Below are 27,892 nucleotides of genomic sequence, written 5' to 3'. Positions count from 1 at the left end.
GTTATCCTTAACCATTTTATGCACAACAAGTGCATTTCCTTTTTGTTCTATTTGTTTTTGTTTATAAATCATTGTCTGTACATGTTTATGCAAAATCTTTTTTTCTTTTCTTTAATTGCAAAGATCTCATGCCCACTGGTAGAGGGTAGGAAGTTTTACATAGATAAGAAGTGTGTCAATGAAGTAGTGGATTTTTTTTTAGCATGGTGAAAGAGACAATGTAGAAAATAATACTGGTGAGGGTTTTCATAGACTTTCCCTTAAAAGGTTCATAAGCAGATATTTCTAAGGTAATTGTGCATTATCTCACCCTCATTTATAAACTTTGTAATATTTTTAACTTTCGTTTTGTTATCCTTTACCATTTAATGCAAACAAGTGCATTTCCTTTTTGTTCTATTTGTTTCCATTTATAAATTATAGTCTACATGCTCAAGCAATTTTATTTCCCCTTCTTCTTCATGAGAAGGTTGATGTTACTTGTTATGGAATATGTTAGGGCTTTGCATTTAGGGAGAAACACTCCATCTTAAACGATAATTTTATTTAAGAAGAATTCTTTAAAGGTACATTATGGGGCAACTTCCTCATATCAAGAGTTGATTCGAATAAAGGAAACATCCCTCATCTACCTTCTTTACTCATAACAAAGTTGCTATCTCTTATGGTGATGACTCTAGCTACACATCATCAAATAATAATGCTTTTGATTGTTTAGAGCCTAGTGTTGTTGTCAAAGAAAATGAGAAAGCTAGTTTTATCTTTTCATAAAACCAAATGAAACAAAAAACCCTTTGAGCCACCGAAATGGCTATGCAGCGAACATAAGGACATTTTATTGTAATTTATCAATCATTTAAAATTACAAAACACTTGATTTGTGATTTTAATGTAATATTATATAATAAATAAATGCCTAATCACAACAATTTTGTCAACTAGATAGACACTTCCAAAACACTCTATGCTAGGAATACGAGGAAGTCATCCTATCTTAAAGCCTAATGCTAAATCAAACCCTACTTCGCTTATTTCTCCTTCTTAGGGCCTATTTGGTTCATGGATTTGAACCAAAATTGACATTTGTAATTTCTAAATATTTCTAATCCGTTGTTTATGTGCACAAAATAAGAACTAGAATTGAAAAAATTAGTATCTGGATTCCCCATTTACATTCAAATCCATAATTTGGTCTTCCATCTGAATAGGTAGAATTGCTCCAATGCCCATTTTAATTCCAATTTACCAGAAACTTGCATTACATATTGCTCCAATCCCATTTTAATTCCAATTTACCAAAAACTTGAATTACATATGAATTGAAATGAAAAACTTTTGAGGTCCACCTGACCTATTGCTCATGTTGCTATGTTTGACACTCTACTCGATCATCACAAAACAAAAAATACACTAAACAAAAAGAGAGATCATATCCCTCCACAGGTGTTCAATAGAAGAAATATTCTCTAATTTTGCCATTTCTGAGCAAGCTATTACATTGAATGACATCCCTAGAAAGAAGTTAATTTTAGCCTTTGAAAATGGATGCATCCAGCCCCTTTACAGACAACCAAATCATGCAAAGAAAATGAATAACAAACGGTTCCAAAAGACTCGGTGACTATTTTTACAATCAAATTGAAGACTTCTAAAGCATATCAAAATCTTCATTGTCCCTTTTTACCATAGTCGATTATACGCATGGTCAAAATCAATTTTTTTTCTCAAAAGTTTTTTTAAATCCCCGGTCAAAACAATTTTGTGAATATTTCTTAATAAAGTTGACATCACCATATTGCACACTTTGGTCAATTTGGACAAAATCTGTCCAAGAATAATCCACATAATCCATAATCCTAGGTGTACAGAAAAACACCAGATTGTAATGAAGATATAAAGATACACTGCAACCTGGGATGAAATTCAGAAAGGCAGGTGTAATTTAGTTTGTCTTTCTATTAATTTTATGTCGCTTTCAGGCATGACAATGAACATTAGACTACCACTCGAAAGAATGGTTGAATGTATTTTGTGCGAAAAGGTGTTATTGTCTGTCAGGCAAAGGCAATTTTCAATAAATAACTTATATAAATAGCAAAACATCTAACCCACTTGACTTCGATGTAAATAAATTTAATTGATTCCTGCTCGATTTCATTGTACTGTAATGAATGGAAACTTCTCTACTTCATCAAAGTCTTTTGTTTCTTTTTTATTATGGAATTTATTATTATGTGATTGTAATAATATATTGAAAATATATTTCATCTATGTTTATTTTGGTTGGTATTCTAATTTCAGAAATGTATAATCAAACAGAGGAATGTGTATTCTGATAATGAAATCTTGATCAACCAAATGGTCCAAACCAAATTTTGAAAAACTGAAATCTAGATTTCAAATTCTAGAATTCCAAATCAAGAGTTTCAAATTCCAATTTCCATAAAGATATAGATATGGTAATTTACATGGACATCCCTATTGACATGGAGAAAGATAATGCAATTAAGAGGGGTTCATAGGTTCTTGGAAAATCCTAATATAAATAAAAATGTCTAAAATATGATGGAAACCTACGATTCTATATTTCCATGGGTAGTAACCGAAATAAATGGACTGAATGACAGATCTTCTCCTTCAAAACAGAGTCTTGATAAAATCATAGCAAGTGACCAAACTTTAGCCAAGGGTAATAGCGATTTGAGGGAAGACCATGAGTAGTCTATTAACAAGCTTGAAGACTCTTTGAGGGTGATTCGGGATAAGCTAAGAGCTGAAATTGCAGTTAGTAAAATGGTCACGGATAATATCACCGAGGGTCTTAAAGAAACTGATTGAACAAGAAGAGGCTTTACAAGTAATGTATAAGGATAACTCTGCTTTGCCATCTGTTAGTGTGATATAGGTACAGTGTTGAGGATTCAGATGATACCAGTGAGAAGACTGAAAAGGCTTTTATGTTGGGACTGTTAAAATTAGAAATCAATTATAAAAATGAGAAAAGAGAGACAATTTATCGTAGTTCACTACAATTTGTGGCTACATCTATACTGAGAGCTATTTTATTCAGTCATAGTAGCTTGTAGCTTGAATACACAGGGCTTTGCCTCCATATTTGTACATTACTGTTCAATACAAGACAAAGAGACTAATAAGAAGAAACGAACAGACAGTTAAACTTCACATCCAATACTAACCTGTTAAGATATTAAGAAGGTGGTAAGATAAGAGTATCACCCCTATTGATAGCATAGTTAAGGTCTATTTCATGAACCCTGAAATTTTAAAAAAGGGAAAAAAAATTATAGTCCGGTAAAGCGTGTATATGTTTATTTTTGGTTTAGTGATGAAGACTTGGATTTCTGATCTTTGTTAAAACAATTTTCCTTTAATCATAAACATTTTAATCCATAATATTGCTACTTGACCACATTCATATTTCATACTCATACTCGAGAACAAGAGTCATAGCTTAAAACCATGAGAATAAGAATTCACAATCACAAAATGACATGTTCATATATAATTACACTGGATTCCAACCCCAGCACAGTCCGACAGAAGTCCGACACAACGTCCAATTGACAGAAAAATACAGCAATCCAGTAATAGCAGTGTCCAGAGATACAACATAATGAAAACAGCGCCAAAAGAGATAGGACAGCATTTGAAACATACTGAAATAAAAGACACAGTCCAAGCATCTGCCATTTGTTCCAGAGAACAGTCACATTTGTAACGAGAGCCCATTTATATGAAAATTTTGCTCTGTACGAATGAATATGAAATCAGATATATGGGAATCTTTGCCACGGAAATACCGTATCCTTGTTTTATCATATGATAAAATCAGAATTAAAATTAAAGATTTAAGTACATTATAGTTTTAATATTTGTGGCAAATTATGTTACCATTCACCTTCGAAAACAAGTATATAAAAACGATTCAATCAGCTTCATAATCAGTTATCAATCAACAAGAGATATGATTGAATCAGAAGCGTTACTAACGAGTGTATGCCGTGTTTCGTGAGGGAATACCAAACCAGGTATCAGATGGACAACCTGTGTTGTAATTATCTTATCAACATTTCAATAATGGCCAATGATTCCTATCAAACATAATATAAAACGTGTAAATAGCTTACCCCAATTCTAAGGAAGTGTCTGAAGCCTCATTGTGTTGAATAATGCTTGTTTTGTGTTGTGTATATATACTTTCAGAAGTCTGAGGATGATCATGAGTTTCCGAAGGAGGCTCAATCAACAAGAATTCCACTGCAGTATTATTCTCCGAATTGGAGCGCTCTGTCAACTGTTGAACCTGTACGCTGTCTTTCGTTATAATCAACCAGAAGAACTAGACCACAACGAAATACAGACGCCAATTCGAGAAAACAGATACCTTCAGGTGAAGTCTCGCATTGTCCTCCTCAATATGGTGTCCCTGGTTCCATTAATTACAATTGAGCCAAGAAAAAATGAGTTTGACTCAAAAATTGCAGAGTTAAATCCTGATAGCAATATCACAAGTGCCATACAAGCTGTGTTTGGATAGTTCCTGGTGAAAGAGTCTTAAGTAGACAATGAAGTGGAAGATATGATGACAAACATGTGCAATCATTTTAGGCTTCTCTTGTACTGAGATCTATTATGACTTTTTCAGTGGGTGTTTAATCTTGTCTAAGGTGTTATTTGATATTTTTAGTTGGCTAAGATGGTCTAGAAGACTCATGTTACTTTCTCATGTGTTACTTTTGGGAGAGATTTTTGATGTTTGGTGTGTCTTCCAAGAAACTTAGAAACAATGTAAAATTATAAGGAGATATCCAATTAACTTTGTTTACCATTATTGTATTTGCCGTAGGCTCATACTATTGTAAATTGTTTACATCTCAACCAATTAGATCTAATTATTTTTCCTTCTAATTTTAAGTTTTGATTTTTGGATTGTTTATATACGAATTTTTTAGCATCTGAATTTATTTAAAACATTTTATGTGAACTTGATTGGCTCTTATATTTGGGGTCTAAATTTCTTTAAAAAAATTTTACATGAACTTGATTGGCTCTTATATTTGGAGTCTTATAAGAGCGATTTTTCTGAATTTTAGCATTCACTTAAAAAATTAACATTGTATGGAAATAAATAGTTTTGGGTTTGTAAATATAAATTAAATATAGTGTTTCTGAAAAAAGGTATAATAATAAATAAAAAGGTAAAATTATAATATAAATAATTATATCTTTCTTAAAATATATTGTTATTAGACTAAAATCTAGTACAATTTTATGATTATTAGGGCCAAAATTTCTACATCTTAATACTATTTATTTTATAAATGTTTAGTTATCTGTAGTCAAGAAAATATTAATGTATTAATATACCAATATACTAAAATACAATTCATTAGCTATAATAGTATCATTGCATTTATGTGAAATTTGGATTTTTTATATTAAATTTTTATCTAAAATATATATCAAATATTAATCAATTAGTAATAAAATTATATTTAATATTATCAATTTTTTACTTCATTATTCTAATTAATTAAAACTAATATAATCTATGGCAAATACAAGCCACTACATGGCACTTGTTTATCATTTGAATCAATCAAATACAATTAATTTTTGTATGACAATATTTGAAAAGACAATATTTTAATGACTTATCTTAATTATTCCAAATAATTTTTTTTTAAACATAAAAAAATTAAATAGAAAAATATTTTCAATATGAACATATTTAATAAGGACATTATAATTAATTTAATGAAAATGTCCTTTCTCAAATCCTCAAATGCAGGTTTTAATTAAAAATTTGCCTGCATTTGAAAGGGTCATTTGACATTATGCTGAAGAATCGCTTGGAATTTTGACGAGTGTTTGCCAACTTAGATGTCTCAGGTTGTGTAAAGGAAAAGTTTGGAAGAATGGGGAACTGAACACATTCTCATTTCTCGGGTATTATTTGGTTTGCAAATACATATTAAATTTTACAGGCAATACATAAATTATGTATGCAGTGTGTGCCAGTGCCAAAAAAAAGTAAATTTAACCTTGAAGTGTGATAGAGTGCACTAAAGATTAAATTTTACAGTACTATGCGTGATGGTGAGATTAAAAATTAAATACAATTGTTATTAAATAGACGAGTCTGAAAACCAACTGATTATAAGAAGATTTCCATGATGATTGAGCCTCACAATGCTGGGCATTAGGAGTCTCGAAAAAGATGCCGTACAGGTTAATAGGAGTCGATTGAACTCTTTGTTAGAGATTTCCATGACAAGTTAAAAGTCGATTGAACTCTTTGCTGGGTATAAAAATTTTTCTATACAGTGATTGTTCATCTCACGGAAAATTATAAATGTTAAAGGTGATTAAAACTCTTCCCAGGGGTCAAGAACATTAATGCCGGTCAGACTGGGGTTTTCTGGAAGGAGTTTTGAGGGATAGGTATGATGTTTTCATGAAGATCAGAAATTATATCTATGTATTGTTCTTACTGAAGAAATTAAATAGAATATTATTAGGTTCTATTTCTTCTTGTAAAATATTGTCAATTTGAAACTCCCGATGACAGAACAGCGAGCTGAGGTCGATTGCATTGCAAATCAGAAATACAAGACTTCCTTAGCTAAACTAATAATAAGCACATGAAGATAACTTCGAATGATGTTTATGCAAACTGTTTGACATAATGTGGAGTTAATGGAAGTGAAAAAAAAAATGGTAATAAACAGGGCTGTCTACTACAAAATACGCATGAATTCCTAAACGAAACAAATACAAAGCAATGGTTTAAAGTGTGCCCGATATAGAAACTATAAGATAAGTATCATATGCCTTAAAACCCAACATATAATGTCTGTGTTTAGGGAGATTTGAAGCACCAAATATGAGCTACAATTTTTAAAAACTATTGCATAACTATTGTACTTTCGGTACAACCACTAGTTATTAAATTTAAGGAATTCTCAAGGAGTCCCTTTTCCTTTCAAACAAGACATATAACCCTGCGACAGCCAATGTGTAAACTTTGAACCCTCTCAAAGAAATGGAGAAGGCGACTCCAATTTTGCCCCTTGAAGACATCTGTTGGGTGCATATGTGAAGTCCAACAGTCACCTTTTTATTATGCTCATTTTATTATTGTTCCCTCCAAATTGTTTGTCTCTTCATTTCCTTTGAGACTTTATAAATATGTTTTGGAGGTTGATCATTGTATATTGTATTCGAAAAGCTGAAGCAATAGCTGTGATGTAAAGTTCAATTATTTACATTAATAGAGATCTTCCCTATAGTGTGGACGTAGCCACAATTTGTGATGAACCACGATAAATCGTGTGTTTGTATTTCTCTTTTCTTTTGCTTGTTTTGTTCATTTCCAGTTTGCACTTTCAGTGAATTTCACAATTGGTATAAGAGCTTGGCGTAGACACTGGAATTGATTTTGGTGTTTGAAAATCTGAAATCATGGAAGATTTGCGAGTGCAGAAATTCTCGGGACAGAATTTCAGTTTGTGGAAAGTTCATATGCATTCATTGTTGGTCAAGCAAGACCTGGTAGTAGCAATTGATGGAAAGGCAAAGAAATCGGCTGCAATGACGGATGAAGACTAGGTTAAAACCGATGATAAAGAAAAGGCAACAATATTTCTTTCTTTATCATAGAATATTTTATTCAATGTTGACAATGAATCTTCGACAAAGGAAGTTTGGGATAAACTTCAAACTATGTATGAAATGGCCTCAACTGCAAATAAAATATTTATTATGAAGAAGCTCTACAAGTTGATAATGAAAGATGAGACTGCGATGTCGAATCATATAAATGATTTGAACACCTTGCTATGCCAAGAAACCTCTATTGGCATGACACAAGATGATGAATCTAAAGCTATCATCTTGTTGTGCTCATTACCGGATAGCTAGGATCCTGTTGTTACACTAGTTAGTACTTCTAACTCCTCAAGCAAAAAGTTGGTCCATGATGAAGTGATGGCAACTCTACTTAGTGAGGATATGCGGAGAAGCAACAAGGAATCCTCATCTAGTGAAGCCCTGACAGTGGTCAGCACTAAAAGTAGAGGAAGAAGCCAAAATAGAGGAAGGAACAATCATCATAGAAGATCAAAATCAGCTAGGCGCTCAAAGTCAAGGGAAAGGAAAGGAGGAGACTGCTAGTTTTGTGGCAAAAGTGGTCATGTGAAAAAGGATTGTAGAGGTTATAAGAGAGCACAAGAACGAGTGCGGAAAAGTCAAGCCAACACCATCTATGAAAAAGATGATAGTGTGTTGATTTTATCTACAACTGAAACCACTTCAGCCTCATGGGTTTTGGATTTCGGCGCATCATTTCACGCCACTTCATGTACGGAATACTTCTCGAATTATCAAGAAGGTAAGTTCAGTGAAGTATACTTGGGTGATAATAAGGGATGTGAAATAATAGGGAAAGGAGATATTTTATTATCTTTGAAAGGCACCATTAAATGGCTATTAAAAGATGTGCGTCATGTTCCAAAACTAACGAGAAATCTAATTTTCGTAAGTCAACTATTTGCACAAGGTTTTGTCACTTCTCTAACTAATTCATGGAAAGTCACAAAAGGATCCATGTTAGTTGCAAAAGGAGACAAGATTGGGAGCTTGTATATTGTAGAAAATATTGGTGAAGTGGGGGCTGCCATGATAGTTGAAGATACCAATTCTGAATTGTGGCATCAAAGGCTCGGTCACATGAGCCAAAATGGCCTTGCTGTTATGCATAAAAGGGAGCTATTACCAGGACTGAAATCAGTTGACTTACAATTTTGTGAACATTGTCTTTATGAAAAATAGAAGTGGGTCAGCTTCTTGAGGATCGAACATGAAAAGAAAGGTACTCCTTTGGCTGTTGTTTATTCTGATGTGTTCGGACCCACCGAGGAAAGCTCTATTGGAGGAACAAACTTCTTTGTCACCTTCCTTGATGATTGCACAAGAAATGTATGGATTTATTTATTCCATAAGAAATTTGATGGTTTCAACAAGTTAGAATCTTTAAGGCTTTAGTACAGAATCAGTCTAGCCACAAAATAAAGTGCTTGCAAATGGACAATGGCAGAGAGTTTTGTTCATCAGAGTTTGATTCATTTTGTGCAGATAATGGCATCCATAGAATTAAGATTGTTCCATTCACCCCGCAAGAAAATGGAGCAACGAAGAGGATGAATAGAGCAATCCTTGAGAAATCTCGTTGTATGCTCTCTAATGCCGGTTTAGGCAAGGAGTTTTAGGCAGAGGCATGCAATACAACAATATATTTAATCAACCAAAGTCCCTCTTCTCAGTTGCACTTTGGCATACCTGAGGAAGAGTGGCTGGGAAAGAAAATCTCACATTCACATATCCAGGTGTTTGGATGCGAAGCTTATGTACATGTTCCGAAGGAGAAAAGATAAAAGCTTGATCTAAAATCACAAAAAGGTATTTTTGTGGGCTATGGTGAAGACCAGTTCAATTTCAAAATATGGATCCAGTTGGGAACAAAATTTTCAGAAGTAGAGATGTTGTCTTCAACGAGAAGGTATTTCCAGCATTACATAAAGAAGAAAACATGGTATGTGAATATGCACCTTTCTCTATTTTTGATAATAATAATGTTGGTAGAAATTAGAATGTTGTTTCTCCAAATGTTCTATCTCCCACCTCCGTCTTGGCCCCTGCCCCTCTATCCTCTTCTTCTACTAGCATGTGGAGTAACTCAAACACTACTGGTGATACGAGTAGTCACAGTTTTGAAACTCCAGTTTCAAATTAGAACAAAGATGATAATCATCTATTTGAGTATAGAGAAAATGGTAATTATGCTGATGAAGTCACACTCCTTGCCAATACACATGGTCACATTCATAGACACGGTACCTCCAAAGATTTTTGCACTAGAAAGATTGGCATAGCTGGTCAATGCACCAAAGACTATATTCAATTCGATGATAGTCTTGACCCCTGGCATCCAGAGAATGTAGAGGACTACGAGCATGGTTGCATCTTTCATCATGTTGCGCACAAGATTATAGAACATCTTGTCAAACAACCTCACAAGGAGTTTATGAGTGAAGACACTGACACTAGCCATCAGACTGCTCACACAAGGGATGTTCTATCCAATTACTGTCAGTATGAGCCGAATCCACAAATTGTTGTAGGAACACTACCTAATCACTCCTGTCAGTAGCTAACTCATGGCTCCCCTCCAAATACCATTAATGTGAAAAGACAAAAGTTCACTCACGACATTCCAGCTTCCTGTCATGTCTCGCAGGATGCCAAAACACTTCAAACTCCCTGTTTAAATACAAATACGGGTTCCCCTATGCAAGATCACAATGATGAGCATGAACTCCACATGGGTCAATTAACAATGCATGATAATTCTTTGACGTAGACCCTTGTCATTTGTCAAGGTCAATCTAACAATGGATATACTTTCAAAGGCAGAAGTCATGGTGAAAATTTCAGTAACAGACTTCCTACACAGTAGAGAAGTCAATTTAATGTAGAGTATGGATCTCAAAATGATCTGTCACAGGCTGTATTTTTTCCAAGGCAACAAAACTCTCAGAGCCATAATTCCAATATGGGGATTATTCAAAAAGGATTTGAACAAAACCGAACTCAAAAGAAGAGTCATTTTACATCTTCTCAAGGTAGTGATTATGAATCACTGAGAAAGACTTCTCATGATATTGAAAAGGAACATGTTGATGGCAGTATACAAAATGGGGATAATTTTCAGGGACTGAGAAAATCTACAAGACAAAGAAGGCTTCCTACCTGATTCTCTAATTTTGAACTCCTATACTCCGAAGAAGCAGAGTTGGAACTCTTGCTTTCAGACCAAGTAGAACCAACTAGTTTCAAAGAAGCACGCAAAGCATCAGATTCTCACAAATGGGAGGCAGGGATGCAGGAAGAGATGGATTCTCTAATGCAAAAAAATACTTGGGACTTGGTTCCTTTGCGACCAAATCGAAAAGCTCTTAAAATTCGATGGATTTATCGATTGAAAGATGAAGGTAAAAATTAGAAGAGGTATAAAGCCAGGCTGGTTGTCAAAGGTTTTGATCAGCAAAAGGGTATAGACTTCAATGAGATTTTGTTTCCCGTAGTCAAGATGACTACAATCTGGGCTATTCTTGGCTTAGTTTCTGCTCATGATCTTGAACTTGAGCAGCTAGATGTCGAGACTGCATTTCTCCATGGTGATCTTAATGAAGAAATTTACATGATGTAGCTTGAAGGATTTATTAAATGTGGTAAATAAAACTTATATTACAGATTGAGGAAGAGCTTGTATGGTCTCAAGAAAGCTCCGAGGTAGTGGTACCTCAAGTTCGATCAATTTATGACTGAACATAATTTCATTCGGTGTGAATCTGATCCATGTGTCTATTACAAGAAGTTACCTAATGGTTCCTTTATTCTTTTACTTCTCTATGTTGATGACATGCTTATCACCGGTTCATCTATGAAGCTGATTTCAGAATTGAAAGAAAAAATGTCAGAAAGGTTTGCCATGAAAGAGTTAGGGGCAGCGAAACGGATACTTGGCATGGAGATTATCCATGATAGGCACAAGAAGGAAATAAAGCTTTCTCAAGAACACTATGTTCTTAAGGTTCTAGAAAGATTTGGCATGGTGGATGCCAAACCGGTCAGCACCCCTCTCATTGATCATTTCATATTGTCTTTAGCCATGTGTCCCAAGACACAAGAAGAACAAGACTACATGAAGAACATCCCTTATTCTTCAGCAGTCGATAGTCTTATGTATGTAATGGTGCGCACTCATCTAGATATTGCCCAAGCAGTGGGGGTTGTCAGCAGGTTCATGAGCAATCCGGGTAAACAACATTGGGATGCAGTAAAATGGATCTTAAGATATTTTAAGGGCACTCCTGATTTTGTACTGTGTTTTGGTGGCAAAGAAACTTCACTCAGAGGTTATACAGATTCAAATATGGCTAGAAATTTAGATAATAGAAGATCTACTACTGGTTATGTCTTTACATTTGCTAGAGCAGTGATCAGTTGGGCATCAAAGTTACAACAAGTGGTCTCACTTTCCACTACTGAGGCTGAATACATTGCTCTCACTGAAGGAGCAAAAGAGTTGATTTGGTTGCAATGTTTGTTTGGTGACTTTGATTTTCCTCAACAAGGTTCAACCTTGCATTGTGATAGCAAAAGTGCTATTGACTTAGCTAAAAATGCAGTGTTTCATAGTAGGACCAAGCATATTGAGGTTCACTATCATTTTATTCGAAGTAAACTTGAAAAGGGCAAACTTCAAGTCTTGAAGATTACCACCAAGGAAAATTCAGCTGATGCATTAACCAAGGTTGTTCCACGAGAGAAGTTCGAGTTCTATCGAACTTCTCTTGGTGTTGTAAAGAAATAACAGTAGGGGAATTTAGGGGAGACTCATACATTATCGTTGTTGGACTTCAAGTGGGGGTTTGTTGGGTGCATATGTGAAGCCCAAGAGTCACCTTTTTATTATGCTCATTTTATTATTGTTCTCTCCAAATTGTTTTTCTATTCATTTCCTTTGAGACTTTATAAATATGTTTTGGAGGTTGATCATTGTATATTGTATGATAAGAGCTGAAGCAATAGCTTTGATGTAAAGTTCAATTATTTACATTAATAAAGATCTTCCCTGCAGTGTGGATGTAGCCACAATTTGTGGTGAACCACGATAAATTGTGTGTTTACGTTTCTCTTTTCTTTTTCTTATTCCGTTCATTTCCAGTTTGCACTTTCAATGAACTTCACAACACCAGTAGACGATTTTTAATTCTTCGAAGAGCAAACTACTGACCAACACTGTCAATTCCTTAGTTGTCCCTCTCGTCCATGAGAAGATACATAGCTTCCACTATTTTCTATTGGCCTGCCGTATAATTTGAATTTAATCTCACTTATACGGTGGTCTGATACCGTAGTTACTTTCATTGACTTCTTTCAATGTCCTTTGTAAAGGCCTGTTTTGGAATTCGTGTGTTTTAATATTCATAATTTTTTATCTATTTGATTATTAGTATTTGAATTGAAATGTTGCTTAAAATTAGTTTCACACTTATAAAGTGTATGAAATGCACATGAAAAGCGTTCCATTAGCATGAGATCAACACGTATTTATTATTATTACTAACTAATTAACAACATGGTGTAAGAGTGCATTTCGTATACCGCATAGCTTGACCATTTGGTGACAATGTGGTGTGAAGAGAAATGACATGAAGAGGGATTGTGTAATAAATACCAAAAGTAGTTGTTCATTTGAATTTCATCTGGTATGAATTGTCAAAGACTAGCAACATCATCCATGACATAAGATCCAAAAGTATGTCCCTACACTTTTATAACCATGCCAATTTCATTAACAAGAGACATTGTCTTATATGTTACACAACATCCACAAGTGAGATTCTGGATACACTGTATAAAGCAGTACCCACTTCACCAATTTTCTATCTACACTTCTCTTCACTGGAATTCCTCATAGGCAGTATTAAGCCATGGTTAAATCATTTGCAGAGTAGAAGTCCCAAAACAAAGGCTTACTAGAGAAGGGAGCAAAAGAATTGAAGGGGGTCCGCAAAAGAAAATGGGGGAACAATGAAGGAACGATGGCTACAATGAAGGAACAAATTATCGACAAGGGACTGAACGATCAAAAATATCTAACGTTTACATGCCTTCTACAGAGACCTAGCCAAAAAAAGAAAGTGAGAATAGTAAAAAATGTTAATGTATAGTATACTTAACAATTTAATTCATATCATAATATAGCAGTGAGCATGTCCAAACCCTTCATAGTTGGAAGCAAGAAAGTGGACAGTCATAATGTTTTTGATGGACAACAAGGCATAGGAGTACATCTACTAAAATTTAGCATGCATGAGCTTTGTTCTCTTTTCATAGTGCCACAACAACCTCCAAAAGGGCAGTAGTGCGAGTCCATAAAATATTGGCAAGGGCAGCCAATCAAAATTGCATGATAATACTTTGTATGAAGTGGAAATGAGGAAACAGTCCTGAGTAAAGTGCTTAATCACCTTTAATATGAAAGAGTAGACCACCATGGTTAGAAAAAGGCTAAGGACCTTAGAACGATATTATGGGAAAGAAAGTTTCATGACAGAGGTAAATAGTAGAAGACAAACATAAAGTTTTTGTTCATAAAGATATTTTGGGGACCATAAAAGTCATGAAGATTTGTAAAAGGAATGTCTTGCCTAATCCCTTCCTATCGTAGATTCTCGATGGCAAGGACTAGTGATGGGAAAGAATGAAAAATGTCTTAGATATCAAGAGAGACAAGTAGAAGTGGAAGTTTGAGAAAGGAAAAAGGCCCGATATTTTGTCATGAAAGTATGATACCTATCATTAAGTATACATGTTGAGTGACTGGATTATATCAAGAGACTAAGAATACAGTGATAAGATTGGCCCAAAAAGACAAATTGAATAGAAGAGTTCCATATCCATAGTTAACCTATGACAGATCTATGCCTGCGTTGACAAACATAGTTAAAGGATGATAGGGATCTTGAGAAACAAAAGAGATTTCCTTGGAAAACTGAATGAGGCACAACGAAGATATTATATTATGGTATCTTGGAAATAATAGAATCCTTAGGAGGGTTAAAGTTGACAGAAAGGATAATGAAAGCTAAGGATATGGTTGACTTTATAAGGTTGATATGATGGTAGATCTTGTTAGAGTAATCTTTGTTTCCTTACTACTTAAATCATTTTGATTTAATTAGTGAAGTTATAACTCTTTAGTGCTTAAGCTTTCTCTTAGGTGCATTAATAATTAATTCTTTTATTAATTATTAATGTGCAACCTAGCTTTCTTAGGCTTTAGAGTTTTGTTCACCTTTAAGGTTGGACTCTTGTAATTGTTTTTTATCTCTTTCATTTCTGAGAATATATTAGCATATTTTTCAAAGCAAAACCCTTGCCTTCTCTCATTTTTTCTTCTGTGACAGGTTTCTTGCATGTAGGTATTCGAAGGCTTTGTGGATTTGTTTTGATCAAATCCTTCATGGTATAAGAGCCAGATCTGTTGCAGCTTGTTCGTTATTTGGGGAAAAAGGAGAACAAGGGTTTGATAAAACAAATTTATAGCTTTTTTGAGTATTTTTTTTGAGAAAACAGGGGGGTTTACTGATTTTTTGAGCTGCTTGAGGCAAAATGGACATTACCAATGGATCTAGAAGGTGTCAAAACCCCCATTTCCATATAAAGTTTGTTTGTTTTGGACAACGTTGGTCCGAAAGGCAAATTTTTTTTCCCAGAAGGCTGTGCGGCCTCCTGCACGCTCTTTGAGGTAATTTTTCAAAAAAATTAAAAAAATGACCCTAGGCTATTTTTTGGTCTGTAGACCCATTTTTTCGACCGACTTTTATGTTTTCCGGTGCAGGCTATCAACTCTTGGTCGCTGACCGGTGACTTTTTCATTTTTGGTGCCAAATATAATTTTTTCGGCACCGGTGGTCGAACTCCGCTGCTCCTCTGCCGTACAGCCACCCGAGCATTTCTCACTCTTGCTATGCTCTATTGTGGTGCCGCATGGGCTGAGCTCCGCCTCCCCGCCACCCTTGTTCCACTTCGCCGCCACTTTGGTGGTGATTTTTTCAAATTTAAATTTTATTATTTAAAAATAATAATAATAATTTCTCTTCTTTTGGGGGCCTTTTTAGTTTTTTTGCAATAACTCAAGCATATGGGGGTATTTTTTCGATCTGAAAGAAGCATCAGAAAACCAGTTCCAACATGGAGATGATGGAGAACAAATTTTTGGGATTTTTTTTCCATATTGATACCAATTTTGGAATTTGAAGTCTATTGATGGCATCCGTCTTTTGGGGGGCAAAACTTCTTTGTTGTAGCTTCGTTTTCTATTATGAAAAAAGCGCTGCAAAGTTCTTCTAGAGAACTCTCAAGATTCTCATTCTTTTCATAGTATTTGGTACCAAGCATTTTTTATTCATATCTAAAGCCTTTTTGCTCTTCTCTCCTTTACACAATCAATTTTTAAGTTCGGGTTTAGTTTATTACATTGTGGGGGGGTGCAATTTCCTTTTTGTATTTTACTTCAAAATTGACCCTTCTACTTCTGACTTCTTCTTCTCTTAATGACAAACTCTTATGTCGCCTACCTTACACCTCACAACTACCATACATGGAAAGGATAGATGAAAAGATTGCTTATGGCAAAGGGGTTATGGTCATGCCTCGATGTGGTTTAGCCAATTCTATAGAGGCCCTATGAGGTTCTTATAATAGCGCAATAAGATGGATGAAGCAATGGGCATCATTGCAATGAATATTTCAGATGGGTTACTATTTCACCTGGATGGTTTGACTACACCCATAGCAATGTGAGACAAGTTTTCCATCTTGTTTGGCACAATGAATCAGTTCAAGGTTCTACAGATAGATGCAGAGTTCACCTCCTTGGTTCCTAAATCATTCACCAGCATTGAAGACTTCTTGATGAAATTCAAGTCTCTTTGATCTATTTTACAAACTACTAAAAAGACAAAGTTAGATGATGAGGATATCTTTCTAACACTCTTAAAGCTTCAAGGTTCTTATCAGATTTTCACTTCTACCTTCTACTCCACTATGGATGCTCTAGGTGCATGACATGTTATGTCCTCTTTTGAGATATTCTATGATAGGTTAACTCGTGAGCAATCCAAGCTCACTCAAATGGATTTACTTAAAGGTTCACAAACACAGGCATTGCTTGTCAAGTCACCTCTAGATACACAGAAGTTGAAGCAAATATCAAATTCCTCTTCTCAACACTCTACTAGTTCATCATCTTCTTATAAGAAGGAGAAAAAGAAGACTAAGACTCCTACTTGTTCCTATTGCTAGAAGGGACCTCATGATGAGTCACATTATTTTCAGAAGAGATTTCATGGCTATGAGAAATAGATTGCAGATTTGCAAGCTCTTCTTTAGAAGAGCACTATTTATCTCCATCCTTTTCTACCTCACAGGGGTCTACCTTTTAGTCTTCTTCCATCTCTTCAAAATCTACATCAAATTTTGGATATGGTCATGAATTAAAGGCTTCCATTACATCCCCTTCCTAGGTCCCTTTGATACTAGATTTAGGTGCTTCTCACCATATGACATCTTATCTAGGAATCTTCTCCACTATTGAGGCTTCTCCCATTCCTCATATTCTCATGGGGAATAACACTGCCTTAATAGTCTATTGGTAAGGTTCAATTGGCATTCAGAGTGGCACATTCAATGATGTCTTGTATGTTCCATCTCTCTCTGCAAACCTTCTCTCAATTTATCAGATTACACACAGTGGATCAGGGAAGATAGTTGAGTTCATAGTAGATTCAGTCTTCACTTGGGATAGTACAATAGGAGGCCTTATTGTTTTAGGGATGATAGATCATACCACCCTTCTACACTTTTTCACACTTTGGTCCCCCATCTCCACTGTCGGAGCACAACTCTTCTCTTTCGCAAGAGCATCATGTGGTGTAGTTAGTGCACTTGAACCTTTGTATTGTTCTCGAGATCACTATTTTGACTACCACACCACAACTAGTTGAGGTTTTTTCTCTTCAAAAGGATTCTACTTCCACTTTGCCAGACCCTCCAACTCCATTCATTGAGCCTCCAAGTGCGCTTGTTGCAGATTCTACAAAGGACATTCATCTCCACTTTCATGATACTGTTAGCACACCTACATTGGGGATTCCCTTTCAGGATCCTCATATTTTCTCCTTTGAGCATTAGTTAGGGCTTCCAGTCATTCAGTGGTTTCATTGTTCTATGCCCTTGTTTCTTCTGCATTGGAGTTCCATTGGTTCATTCATTTTTATAAGGGATCCATCATTTTGGGGGGGCTCTGGTGTCTCATCTCTCTCTCATTGGGGGGGTTGGTTGTACTTATGGTTTTGAGAGAGTCTCTTGAGCCATTTCCTTTTTGTTGTTTTTTCATCTCTTTTTGGAGAGGAATTTTTCCCACTAGATTTTCTCTTTTGTCTTTAGCTTACAGAGATTTCCTTGTATTGGGTACCTGATTAGGCCTTGTTACCAGGACCCATTTCCTACTTTCATAGCTATGCTAGGTTGGCTTTTCCCTTTCACTTAGCTTAAGGGGTCTGTTAGAGTAATATTTTGTTTTCTTACTACTTAAATCATTTTGATTTAATTAGTTAAGTTATTACTCTTTAGTGCTTAAGCTTTCTCTTAGGTGCATTAATAATTAATTCTTTTATTAATTATCAGTGTGCAACCTAGCTTTCTTAGGCTTTAGAGTTCTGTTCACCTTTAAGGTTGAACTCTTATAATTGTTTTTTATCTCTTTCATTTCTGAGAATATATTACCATATTTTTCAGAGAAAAACCCTTGCCTCCTATCATCTTTTTCTTCTATGACAGGTTTCTTGAATGCAGGTATTTGAAGGCTTTGGGGATTTGTTTTGATCAAATCCTTTAGATCTAATAAGGGAATCCATAATAGGAAGTCAGCATAGCAGTCAATGACAAAGATGCCAAGCTTAAAGATGATAGTTTTTAGTAAGAAGTTAGATTAGTGACTTGTAGGATGCATCTTGAGAGTGGACAGCTTAAACATCATACACTAAGGCTTGATTCATAAGTTAAGTGTTAAATAGTCAAAGTTGACTTATTTTTCCAAGCTTAATTTCTTCCTTAGTGTGTGATATTTAAGGGTGGCCTCTTGAGAGGCATGACGGCAACATTGAGACAAAATAGAATAGTCTCTAACAAAAAAAATACATCATAGCCTTATAGATCATAAAAACATCAATACAAGTTGTAAAAAGTTACAATTAAAGAGTTAGTAAGAGCTCCTTGGCCCTTTCATGGAGTCCAAACTCTTTCAAGGTGCATATGACATGTCTTATAAAGGTGGAAGGCAGATTTTGTCAGTTTGGATGAGTAATGAATAGGTGCATGCTTATAGGACCCAGTTGAGTGAGTTGGAAGACATAGAAAGAGTATAGGACAATTTGAGGCCATTCACAAGCTCAAGGATCTCATTAATAGGGTCTTCACAAAGAAAAGTCATGATCCAAGTCTTCAACATTCTTTGTGTAATAGTCAAAGAGATCAAAGAAGCAAGAGTAGCAGTTGGGTGCCTAATAATGCTCACCACGTCAATAGAATAAACATGACATGTGTCTTTTAATCAAAATTTTAAAATATTATCTTTTTAAATTTGATCTAATCAGAAAAGTAATAAATTTAAAGTATAAGAACATAACAAATTAAAAGTAAAAACATTAAAGAATAAAATTAAAATATATTATAAATAAGATTTAGTTATGTTAATGAGGGGTACAAATGTATGAAAAATGTATGAAAAATGAGAAAAAGAAAGGTACGATTCAAGAAATAATTAATGGAAGAGAAAACAGAATAAGAAGAAAACAAGCAACTCCTTCAAAAGCTAAATTTATGGAAGGTTCCAACTCTTTCAAAGGGTAGCAATTATGAAGGGTAGTGACTCTTTTAGAAAGGTTGTAATTATGAAGAGCAGAGATTGTGAAGGCTCGTGTTTATTTCAAAGTGTGGTGATTGTGAAAGGTTGTTACCATTCAAAGGGAAGACATGATAAAGAAGTGTGACTCTCCTAAACATTGGAAGATATAAAGGGGAGACAATATCATTCAAGTGAGATTAGTATAGGAGGTGATATATTATTCTCAAAGGTATCAACAAAAAGTTAAGGTAAAGCAAAAGATTAGGGTTTTGGGTTTAAGGAAAACTAAAAATAGGAGGAGTCCTTTTGGGTCCTATTCCATGAAGGTCAAGTGTAAATGCACTTGCTTGAAAAAGTTCAAACAAATGTCTGAGTCAGCCCCCATATGCCTTGTCCATTCTCCAAAGTGCAAGAAGAATGACATGGACATGGGTATCCATGTTGAGATTACCGTTGAGATGGGGAAAGATACCCCTATCGAGAAGGGTTCCTTTATTTTAGAAATCTTGAACATTGGCAAGTGTATTATGAATTTGATGAAGAACCAGAATGTTGCTCTTTCATGCTAATATAGTCAATGAAAGATAATACCCAAATGAGATGTTTAACCTTGTAGCTAGATTAAACCACAATAGAAATACTCAAAAAGGATAACAAACAATGAATATCAAAGGAAGAAATTTCACTAGATTATCATCAAGTTAGCTTGCAAATGGATATATTACATCATCATTGTCAATATGCAACTACAACTGGACATTTTTCATCCTAAATTATGAAACCCCAAACAAATACTAGTTATCCCACTTGTGTCTATTGAATCTCTTCCTATCCTTCTATCTACTAATAACTTGGCACCCTTTCCATCTAACACTACTCAAACAAGGACCACTGGCATGTACATACATATAATATTACTAGACACAAGTTGTCTGATCCAATCATTAATTTCCAAGACAAAGGAAATGTATTACAAATAGAAAGGTCAAGACCAAAATCCATTAGAATAACCCCAAACAAATACATTTTGTCCTACAAATATAAAAGAGGGTTGTTGACATGTATTACAACACAGAACAATGCACCAATGGCATCCCATGTCATGAATCTTTATCACAAGTTGTAACTTGCCATTGTGACCATTAGAAGAGGAAAGTTGGTATAGGAAACATTAGAATAACATGCAAAGATAGATATTGGATCTCCAAGATGTCTAGACCACATAATAAATTGAGTTATCTAAATTGATCATAACCTTAAAAGGTAGGAAAACTCTAAAAAAAAATAGTAACTGGATGAACCAAAAAGAAATATTTTTGGGCAATCCAAGATTTTCGATGCCTTAAGAATTCCCCTACATCAAACACCTCTGGTGGATAGAAGATTTTTCATAAGCGTAACTTATGAACATCTAATAGGATTTGAAACATAAATCCCATGCTCTTTCTTGACCCACATATCTTCTTTATTGGAAAGCACATGACTATGCCAACTCTACAAATCTAAAAATCCCAAAGAATATATTCTCCTTAGGTATCTTATTGCTACTACTTCCATAACCTCTATTCTAATCCATCTTAGTACAATAGGTGTCTTGGTCTCTATCACTTTTGCAATCACCAACTAATACTTTATTCATTTTTTGTTGTTTGATTCCACCACTTACATCATTCAAAAAGTTTGTGCTCTCTAATAAAATCATAAGATTTTTCTCCTCATCTAATACCATTTCACAATAGCCTGTGGTAACATCATCATCTGATTATCTCTAGTTGTCAATCTCACCGATTCATATTCGCTCATTAGATTTTTCAACAACTATAAAACCTCTATAATCTTCTAATCCACCTATTGCAAATCCATCACCTTATGATATGAAGTAATTTTTTCTGCTAAGGTGTAAGTTCTTGACATGGTTAGGTTCTTATCTTTCATTCCTTCCTCCTTCGAAGGAACTAAAGTAAATCTTCTATCATCTTTAAAGAGAAAAAATAAAAAATTAGTAATCATGAAAAGACCAACATTACATCACCAAGGTCTACCCAACAAAATACGAAAAGAACTCATGTTAGCCACATCATACTATACCTCATCCTAGTAAGGTCCACTATTGAAATTAAGCCAATACTATTATTTCACTTCCTTTGTACGATCATCTTGAAATGAAATTATTCCATAAGAACAAGATGTTTGAGTCTCCTCAGTCCTAACTTTTGCATCATTTCCTCTAATACAAGGTTATTAGTATTCTGCCATCAATTATAAATTTACAAAATTTACCTCCATGTTTACAAATAGTTCAAAATAAATGCCTTGTTTGCATAGGCTCTGGTTCCTTCTTACTCAATATAACTCTCCTAAACATAAATTTTTCTCTCATCTTAGGTGTAACTTCTCTCTTCACTAGTTCATTTCTATTTTTTCCCCTTGTGTACCACAAGGTTATTTGTTTTCTTTCTAGAACCAATTGAACATTGGAGAGTCCTATGTCCAACATTTTGATATTTAAAATAACTACTTTCTAATTTTCCATTATGTTTGGCTTTTCCTTGAATCAATTGATCATGTTCTTCTTAATTCACAAGTTTAACTTTTCCTTTATCATCAACTAATTTATCCCTACCTTTAGAGGTAACTTGTCTTCTTCCTTCATGACATATTGATAAGCTTATTAAATTGTACTAATATTGAACATACTTAACTCATCTTGAATGTTAAGTCTCAAACCATTAACATACCTAGCCACCTTTTCCTCATATAACTCTCTATATTTGAATCTAATTGTTATCTCTAAGAACTCCTATGTATACTCCTTAACTGTCAAATCCTTTTTCTTTAAGTTCTGGAATCTCTTAAATAGTTCCAATTCATAGTCCTCTAGTATGAACTTGTCATGATATATAGAAACCATAACTCTCCATCTAGTGATCTTAGGTTCACCATTATCATCTCTATCTTTCTACAATTCTTTCTTCCATAAGGCAACATGACCCTTTGACTTAGTTTGTGCTAACCAAACTCTTTGTTGATCTCAATATCTTCAAGATCAAAGTAATCCTATAGTTCATTAATATAATACATTAATTCTTCTAGATGTAAAGAACAAAAAATGCATGCACCATCAATTCTATGATTCTTACCTATTTGTACCATAAATTATAACAATCTTTCTTCCTTGGTAGGAATATCAAATTATGTTGTCTCAATATCTTTAGGAACTTCTTCAATTTCATCTTCAATATTAGGATTTCTCCTAGTCCCAACCAAAGCATTATGGATCTCAATCCTTATCTCATTACTAAAATCATCCATCATTTTCTCTATAATATTCTAGGATTCATCCTTCTAGGTGGTATGTTTATAATATTTCCATTCTTCAACTCCTTTGTTTTAATGATCTAATTACAAATGTTGATTTCCCTAATCCATTCTCAAAATATACCAACACCAACAATCTACCTCAAGCAAATAGGTCTAGTCGGTAATTCGAAAACTATCAACTTATCAATAAACCAATCGTCCTTGTGTAACCTTGTATAATTAAAATTTAGATCCAATCTTTTGCGAACCAATAACTTAGATTGAACAATTGGAGAGTCCTATGCCAAACATTTCAACATTTGAAATAAGTACCTTCTAATTTTCCATTATATTTGTCCTTTCCTTGAATCAATTAATCAGGTTCTTAAATCACAAGTTTAACTTTTCCTTTATCAAAAATTGATTTATCCCTAACTTTAGAGGTAACTTGTCTTTTTCCTTTAGGGCATATTGATAAGCATATTAAATTGTACTAATATTCAACATAATTAACTCATCTTGAATGTTAAGTCTCAAACCACTAACATACCTAGCCACCTTTTCCTCAGATAACTCTCTATATCCTGATCTAATTGTTATCTCTTAGAACTTTTGTGTGTACTCCTTAATTATCAAATCATTTTCTTTAGGTTCTAGAATCTCTTAAAAATTTCTAGTTCACAATCCTCCAGTACGCACTTGGCATGATGTATAGAAACCATAACTCTCCATCTAGTGATATTAGGTTCACCATTCTCATCTCTATCTTTCTACAATTCTTTCCTCCATAAGGCAGCATGACCCTTCAACTTAGTTTGTGCTAACCTAACTCTTTGTTGATCTCAATATGTTCAAGATCAAAGTAATCCTCTAGTTTATTAATCTAATACATCAATTCTTCTAGATGTCAAGAACCAAAAAATCACACACCATCAATTCTACAATTCTTACCTATTTCTACCATAACTTTTAACGATCTTTCTTCCTTGGTAGGAATATCAACTTACGTTGTCTCAATATCTTTAGCAACTTCTTCAATTTCATCTCCAATATTAGGATTTCTCCTAGCCCTAGCCAAAGCATTATAGATCTCAATCCTTATCTAATTCTTTAAATCCTCCATCATTTTCTCTATAATATTCTAGGATTCATCTTTCTAGGTGGAATTTTTCAAGATTTCCATTCTTCAACTCCTCTGTTTCATTGATCTGGTCACAAATGTTGATTTTCCTAATCCAATATGACAATATACCAACACCAAAAATCTACCTCAAGCAACTAGGTCTATTTGATAATTGAGAAACTAGATCAACTTATCAACCAACCAATCCTCCTCATGTAACCTTCCATAATTACAAGTCAGATCCAACCATTTTCCAGTCAACAACTCAGGTTGACAGGTGCAATTTCCAATCTCCAAAGCACTCAATACTTCTCTTTCCACCTTGCAGTATCCTATAGTTGATGTGCCTAAGATCCTCAACTTCTTCCACTCCAAAATTATAGGGAATGCAAGTCTGAGACACTGGATTCCAAGTTTTTCTTTAACTTTGATGTAAACCACACTTTGATACCACTTGATATAGTCAAGGAAAGAGAATCTCCAAAGGAGATATCTAACCTTGCAACTAGATTAAACCATAAAAAGAATGCCAAAACAAAATAACAAAAAATGAACATTAAAGTGTTGGAAATACAATCGAAAAAGTAAACTTTGAGAGGGGCAGGAGGGGGGGGGGGGGAGGCGTTTACGAATTAGCACTTAAAACTTCAACCTTAAAATCATTCACCACACATCCATCTCAAAATCTATGCATGTAAACTGAAATACCAAATTAAGCATATACATCCATATTATGTAGGTAAATAAACATTCAACACATGTATAACACAAGATATTTGGTTATCCAAAAACCCTCCAAGAAGAAGGTAAAAGTAGGGTGGGAATGACACACCCAAAAATCTCCACTATTGTAGTAATAAAGTCGATCTAATGAAGGTTACAATGTTTGATCATGAAACATGATCTACCCTATGAAAGTTTTTGCCTATTAAAGGCTTACAAGATTGTTAGATCTTACCATGCTGAAGAATTTCAACACCCTATTAGAAGTGTGCCTAATAAAAGGAATTTAACTTATAATGAAGTAAGAACCCTATTAAAGGATTTACAACAACCTGCTAAGACTACTCTTTTAAGAGATTTAACCGATTCACCTGTTAAAATGTCTCAACAATGATTATGTAGTTACCACTCTACTACTAGATAACATATCACCTCTTTTCTTATGTGTACTTGATCCTCACTAATTAGATGTATCTCTGTTGTCTTATAATTCCTTTTCTCTCTTCTCCTCTAACCAATTTTGCAATGTATCTCAATTCACAACTCCTTAGTTACCATGAATGGTCTATTTTCTCATGAAAACTTCTCTCTTTTCTCCTTCTACACTCATTAAAAGTTTAAGGTTTTTCCTCCTTAAGAAGACCTAGGTGACTTAGGGTTAGGTATGAATCAACAATTGTGATTCACCCATATTGCTTCTTAAACCTTCTATTTTTTTGATTGGCTACATGTACTACATAGGGATTATCAATAAAGACTCATCCTTATCATCTAAGATCACAAAACAATCCTTAAGTTGGCTCCAAAATGGTTTACATAGTAGTTTGTACCATTACAAACAACTATGTCAAAATTGTATTGCTCAGCACTTGAAGTCCTTGATTTTCAACATCAGCTATAACTTCAATGCTATAGCTTGGCCTTTGAATGAATCGACATCAATTGATCATTGGCATTTGAATGACTCAAAACTTAATGTTTGCTTAGCACTTGAGTGACTCGACACTTACTAGTGAGTCTGCACATACTATTTGACATCTTATGCTCGACATGAACTAAGTAAATGATTTAAGTATATTGTCACTCATATGTCAAAACCAATATGAGATTAACAATCTCCCACTTTGATATGAGTGGAAAAATACTTGGTCATGCATGAATAACCTTAGCCTTTCAAGCATAACTCAGAAAATATCCATTTACATACAAAATTTTGCAAAACTTATGACTCATCAGTCATACCTCAAAATTTAATAACTCCCCTTGAGTTGATTATTCTATTCTAATTTTGAAACCAAATACTCCTTCTAAGTAGATTCTACATATGCTAACTCTATATTTATTTGATCTCTACTTATCATGCATTCTCCCCCTTTCTTTATTCTCCCCCTTCATTTATTTTCCCCAATTTTGACACTTATGTCATGGGTTGTGTTGTATTTCCACTTCCCGCCAAAATTTTCATTTTATATTGCCCTTCTCGCCTTCGATATGCCCATATTCAAATACCCGTGGAGATATTAGAATTACTAATGTTTTAAACCTTATAATATATTCTTACGATCCACGAGTTTCTGGTCGTCAGATCAATTGAGATCAGTGAAGGGCGCCATCTCTCTATGGCGGAATTGCGCGAGGATTATATCAATGACATCATGCCCTAGCGACACGTCATGGGGTGGGGTCCAGAATTTGGCTATGTCGCTATCACATTTTAGCCGGAGAATCCCCATAGCGACATAGCGCCCGACAAAAATATTCATGGCGGGCAGGTCACATTGACGAAAAAATATTGCGACGGTCGGGTAAAGTTTGGCGGGCTAGAGAAGATAAACAATGAGAACTTCAGGCAAAATATTGGGCCCCATTATGTACCTCATCTGCCCAGTTGGCAGACCTCGGTGCCACGGCAGTGAATACGAAGGAACCACGCACAGATAGGGACATGTCATCGGTTGGGCACTATGGCGCTATGGGAATTTAACCTTGATTTTCCCATAGCGACATGGCACCTGGTCGACACATGGTCACCCTGTGAGGCCAAGTCGCAAGTTTGCCTGGTGGTGTTTCACTGGGCCGGTAAGGAACCACCACGTGTAACCAGGCTGGAATTTTTGACAGCACAGCTAGCAGAGCCGGGTTTAGGATCTCCCTCGATAGATCAGGGCCGATCGACGGCAGGCGCCATCGCGTTAAGGCAAAGCTGTAGGATTTTTATCATGGTGACATAGCGCCCATGCGCCGCATGTCCTGGTGGGACCAATTTCATGCAGCTGAGGATTGAACGACCGACGGACCAACAGGAGGATTCCACGTATTAGCGGGCTTGAAAAATCAATAGAAATGGAGGGTGACGGGAGGTCAAGTTCTGTGACCATCAAATTAGAAGAGATCAGCGGCAGGCGCCATCTCGCCATGGTGAATCTGTGAATTTTTTATCATGGCGACATAGCGCCCATTTACCACATGTCATTCAGGTGCGGTGCGGATGCTGAGGTGTCACCAGATACGATGGGCCTGGGGTAAAGAGAGCACAGAGAACGACGAGTCTTTGTGATCGTCGAATAGAGACAGATCTATGGTGGGCGCCATCGCGCTATGAAGAATTGCTTGGGAGATAGTGATAGCGACAACGTGCCCGAATGACACGTGTCTCGATGGCTTGGTTAAGGTCAATGATTGGCGGTTAGCAGTTATTGTAACCGTCGCAGTCGTGACAATATTTAAAGGTGGTGCAGTCAGTCCGATGAAGGTGGTCAACCGCAGAAGGACTCTCCAGGTTACAAAACAAAGGATTACGATTGGCTCGCGTGGCCTAGTCAGCATATAAGAAACCAGGTCGACTGATAGGCTAGGTTGATTCATGAACCAAGAAGCAGGGATGATCGACGTTATCTTGTGATCTAATCTTCGCGATCATTTTCGACCTACCAAGAATGAATGCAAGACATAAGGACACTCCACCCATCTAGTCGATCCATCTACCATGTCAAGGAATGTTCTGGTGTCATTTTTGTCTTCTCCAGGCTCTTCTGAGAAAGAAATGAGATTTCTTGGTATGCAAGCCAGGATTCAATTAGATCTCCAATTGGATTCTCAAGATGGGAAGTTAATGCCAGTAGGTAAGAAGTGAATGTAACGCGGAAATCTTTAGTTATGCCTAATCTATAAAGGCAATTTTGTGA

At 35.1% G+C, this 27,892-nt stretch overlaps 1 protein-coding gene across 1 annotated transcript in view; it reads right to left on the bottom strand.

Annotated features, from left to right (window-relative positions):
* Positions 1 to 3,500: 3,500 nt before the first annotated feature.
* LOC149533973 (MADS-box transcription factor 22-like) overlaps positions 3,501 to 27,892 on the bottom strand; it is a 162,925-nt gene continuing 138,533 nt past the window's right edge. Inside the window, exons 6-8 of the mRNA XM_089805946.1 lie at positions 4,406 to 4,447; positions 4,149 to 4,324; positions 3,501 to 3,768 (exon numbers count right to left, since the gene is read on the bottom strand). Of these exons, the coding sequence (XP_089662072.1) occupies positions 3,501 to 3,768; positions 4,149 to 4,324; positions 4,406 to 4,447 (486 nt within the window). The remainder of the gene's footprint in view (positions 3,769 to 4,148; positions 4,325 to 4,405; positions 4,448 to 27,892) is intronic.

Source organism: Cupressus sempervirens, chromosome 10, assembly GCF_028749045.1.
Source record: "Cupressus sempervirens isolate cs-2001-9-10 chromosome 10, ASM2874904v1, whole genome shotgun sequence".
Classification (NCBI taxonomy): domain Eukaryota; kingdom Viridiplantae; phylum Streptophyta; class Pinopsida; order Cupressales; family Cupressaceae; genus Cupressus; species Cupressus sempervirens.
The sequence above is the reverse complement of the archived record's forward strand: the minus strand, read 5'-3'. Positions and strand labels throughout refer to the sequence as shown.